At 31.4% G+C, this 3,589-nt stretch overlaps 1 protein-coding gene across 1 annotated transcript; it reads right to left on the reverse strand.

Moving 5' to 3' along the window:
* Positions 1 to 2,284: 2,284 nt before the first annotated feature.
* On the reverse strand, positions 2,285 to 3,229 carry LOC101826937 (olfactory receptor 8H1-like). The gene has a single exon (XM_013119221.1). The coding sequence runs from the start codon at positions 3,227 to 3,229 to the stop codon at positions 2,285 to 2,287; it is 945 nt and encodes a 314-aa protein (XP_012974675.1).
* Positions 3,230 to 3,589: the final 360 nt, after the last annotated feature.

The raw sequence follows: 3,589 nt of genomic DNA on the forward strand, positions 1-3,589 counted from the left end.
ATAAATGATAATTTCGTTCTTGTCTCTAGTTACCAACATAAAATAATGGAGAAAGAATACATGTACATCCTGGGCAACACAGTCACGAAAGAAGAAAATAAATGAGAATAATTTTCTATGGATTTCTCTAGTGTAAAGCCAGTATTTAATAGTGGTAAGTAAGGTATAGTGATATAGATATTTAAATTTGATTAAATTCAGTGCTATTTTGAATACATGAACAATTGTAAAATCATCTTCTTCTAAAGTAGACCATTTTCACCTGGTGAATAACACTCAAAACAGTTTAGTAAAATAGCTATATACAGCTTTACATTAGTAAACAATATAGTCATATAAATTGATAATTCATGAGTTACATCAGATGGTTTTAAAAGTGTTACAAAACAGTTTTAAAGTAATCAATACTATAGATTACAAACAAAAATCAAAAACTTGGAAAATGGAAATATATTTTCTAAAATAATGGTTAAAGAGAAGAAAGACAATTCTGACTATGGTTGTAAAATATAATGATAAAACTATAATGAAAAAGGAAATTTTAGCCCTGTATTGGCAAATATTGATTGCATGTAACAAAATATAAATTCATTGTCAATTCTATATTAAATATCAGTCAACCATTTCTAAAGACAATAAAAGGTGTTAATCAATGAATTCCATTTTTCTTTTAACTTCAGATTTTTAAAATTAAAAAATATTCTTTGGAAAATATATGCATATATATGCTAAAGAACAATTATATGTATTCTGATTATGCTGTCATTCCACAATTTGTTATTCCTTTCCCATCTCCATCATTCTCTCTTCTCTCTGCCAGGACCTTCCCTAAATTCATGGCTTTTGTTTATGTTTTGTGACGAATTTAGTTTAATTATTACCATTGTGGCTATACATTGGTGTTTTGTAGGTCTGCAAATGTCTATTAAATTTAAGGCAATGGCTTTTCCTCTTCCTGATTTAATCAGAAACATACAGTTTAGCATTGAAATTTAGACCACTCTGAGAAATTCCTCTCTCTGTGTTTAAAGATTCAGGGAACTATCCAATGGCAAACGAGTGCAGACACACATTGCTGTTATTATTTTGTACTCTCAAGCACTGTGTTTTGTCTGGAAATTGCATCTCAAAGCTCTAATTCAAGAATTTATTTTTAAATAACTTCTGAAAGTTATTTAAATTGTATCAAGGATGATAACTTAGTAAAGTATTTAATATTTATCATAGTGGGCTTTTCAAAATAGTTAAGAGAAAATATAGATAAGGATATTGCAGAATGCAGATTTCTGACATGATACATTTAAAATAAGTCATATTCAAAGCAATTTGAATAGTGTGCTGACTACACATTCACTAAAAACATGCAGTGGCAAAGAAACAGCAAAAATTCAGATTTTTTGAAAATAGAATAGCACACCACTTACAATTGTCCATAAATGAATAGATGAAGAAAGCTTAATCAGAGTATGGAAACAATAACAAGCACTTTGTGTCTTTAAGTCATACAATGACATACATGAACATTATTAGACTGATAAGAACTGGTGTCAGAATGTCAATAATATTTCAATCTTCTAGTAAGTAAAATGTCAGTTTCTCAGTTATAACCAGTTTGCCCTTAATTTTATTTTATTTTAATAATTTATCATGAACCTAAGCTTTGAATGATTATATGTTATATGTTTTTTTTTCAGATAATGGTGCTTGTGGTTTAGCATAACTGAAAATAATGTTTAGAACATAAGTCAATAGTCTTCATATATAAGCAAAATCATTTCATGTAAATCAATAGGCTTATAATGTTAATAGCTGTCATTTGTGGTTATTTCCTCAAAAGGAATTCATATATCATCTTAAAGCTTTGTTTTTGAATTTTTCTCTCTGTTACTGATAAAGCTGAGGATGAAGCACTCTGTGAAATTTGCTAATTCATATTACAAGAGGGTACCATCTGATACTCTGGTCTTTTGAAAATTATATTACTCATAAGGTACAATAATAAGATTCAAGCATGGTATAGTTTTAAGACCTGTAAACACATCTTCAAATTTTTCATATTTGTTGCCTATAAAAACAGATAATTAAACCATTTGTATAACAAGTATTTCATTTTCTGTTATAAAATGTACATTTTAAAACACATTCCTGGAAGTCACAAGGAAATGTTTATTCAATAGAAACTCCATAAAAACAGGAATATAAAAGCTTTTGCTCATTTTTAAATGGAGAGGTGAGGGGAACGATGTAAAAAAAGAAAAGTTAAATTATTAGCATTATTGTTATCTTAGTTGTCCAGAGCTATCTCTCTTTTCTTTATAATTCTAATGACAGCATATTTTACTTCTTTGTTTCTAAGGCTATAAATGAGTGGATTCAGCATGGGGATCACAATGGTGTAAAACACAGAAGCCACTTGGTCCTTTCCCAAGGAGAAGGACTTATTGGACTTTAAATGAGTAAAGATCATGGTACCATAATATATGGTGACTGCCAGGATATGAGAGACACAAGTTGAGAAGGCCTTTTGTTTTCCTGAAGCGGAATTGATCTTTAAGACAGTAGAAAGAATGGACATGTAGGATGTAGATATTGCTATAAGAGACAACAGTAGGGTGGAACCAGCAAAAACAAATATAATGAACTCAATATCATGTGTGTTGCTGCAAGACAGAGCTATAAGTGGAGCTGTGTCACAAAAAAAATCATGGATGACATTAGAGTTGCAGAAATCCAATGTACCCATGCATAACATATTGACAGTGGAACCCACAGTTCCTAACGCATATGACCCAGTAAGAAGGGCACTGCACAACTTGCTGGACATAACAACTGAATAGTGTAGAGGGTTACAGATGGCTATGTACCGATCATAGGCCATTGAAGACAGAAGGAAACACTCAGCACCAGCCAAAAGGACAAAAAAGTACATTTGAGTAAAGCAACCCATGTAAGAAATGGTCTTCGTAGAAGTCAGCAGGTTCTCTAAGGTTTTAGGTGTGATGACAGTTGAGTAACTAAGATCAAGGAATGAGAGATGGGTGAGGAAGAAATACATTGGAGTGTGAAGCTGGACATCTAGATGAATGATCAGTATCATACCTATGTTCCCCAGTACAGTGACCAGGTATATCAGGAGAAACAGCACAGAGAGGACCAGCTGTATCTCTTTGGAATCTGTTAATCCCATGAGGATGAATTCACGTTTATTCGTGTAATTCCAGGTGCTCATTGTGAGCTGCCCTAAACTGTTCAGAAATTAAAAGGGACACTTATGTTGATTGAATCTTAATAAAATATTGTGTGTATGTCTTATTCTCATAATTAGCTTTTGTTACCTCAAAGTTGAAATAACTAACAGTGTTTTTACAAACTGAATGCCAAATAGAGAAACAAGACACTTGTTTGTTACATAAGAAAGATAATAGATTTCTTTATAGTTTCAATGGAACTTTTCCCACCATTTGTGAAAGGAACAAACTGCAGACTATTAAATAACTACTGAGGATTTGGTTCAAATATCTCTTGATTATCTGTATTCGGATTCAAGAACATGCATGTGATTCTGGATTTTTCTTTACAGTTTGTTTTA

The sequence above is a fragment of the Mesocricetus auratus genome, unplaced genomic scaffold (genome assembly GCF_017639785.1).
Source record: "Mesocricetus auratus isolate SY011 unplaced genomic scaffold, BCM_Maur_2.0 Super-Scaffold_100004, whole genome shotgun sequence".
NCBI classification, from domain to species: Eukaryota; Metazoa; Chordata; class Mammalia; order Rodentia; family Cricetidae; genus Mesocricetus; species Mesocricetus auratus.

Excerpts from the sequence above, each read along its gene's own strand:
- LOC101826937 (XM_013119221.1), bottom strand. The coding sequence starts at position 3,229 with ATGAGCACCTGGAATTACACGAATAAACGTGAATTCATCCTCATGGGA.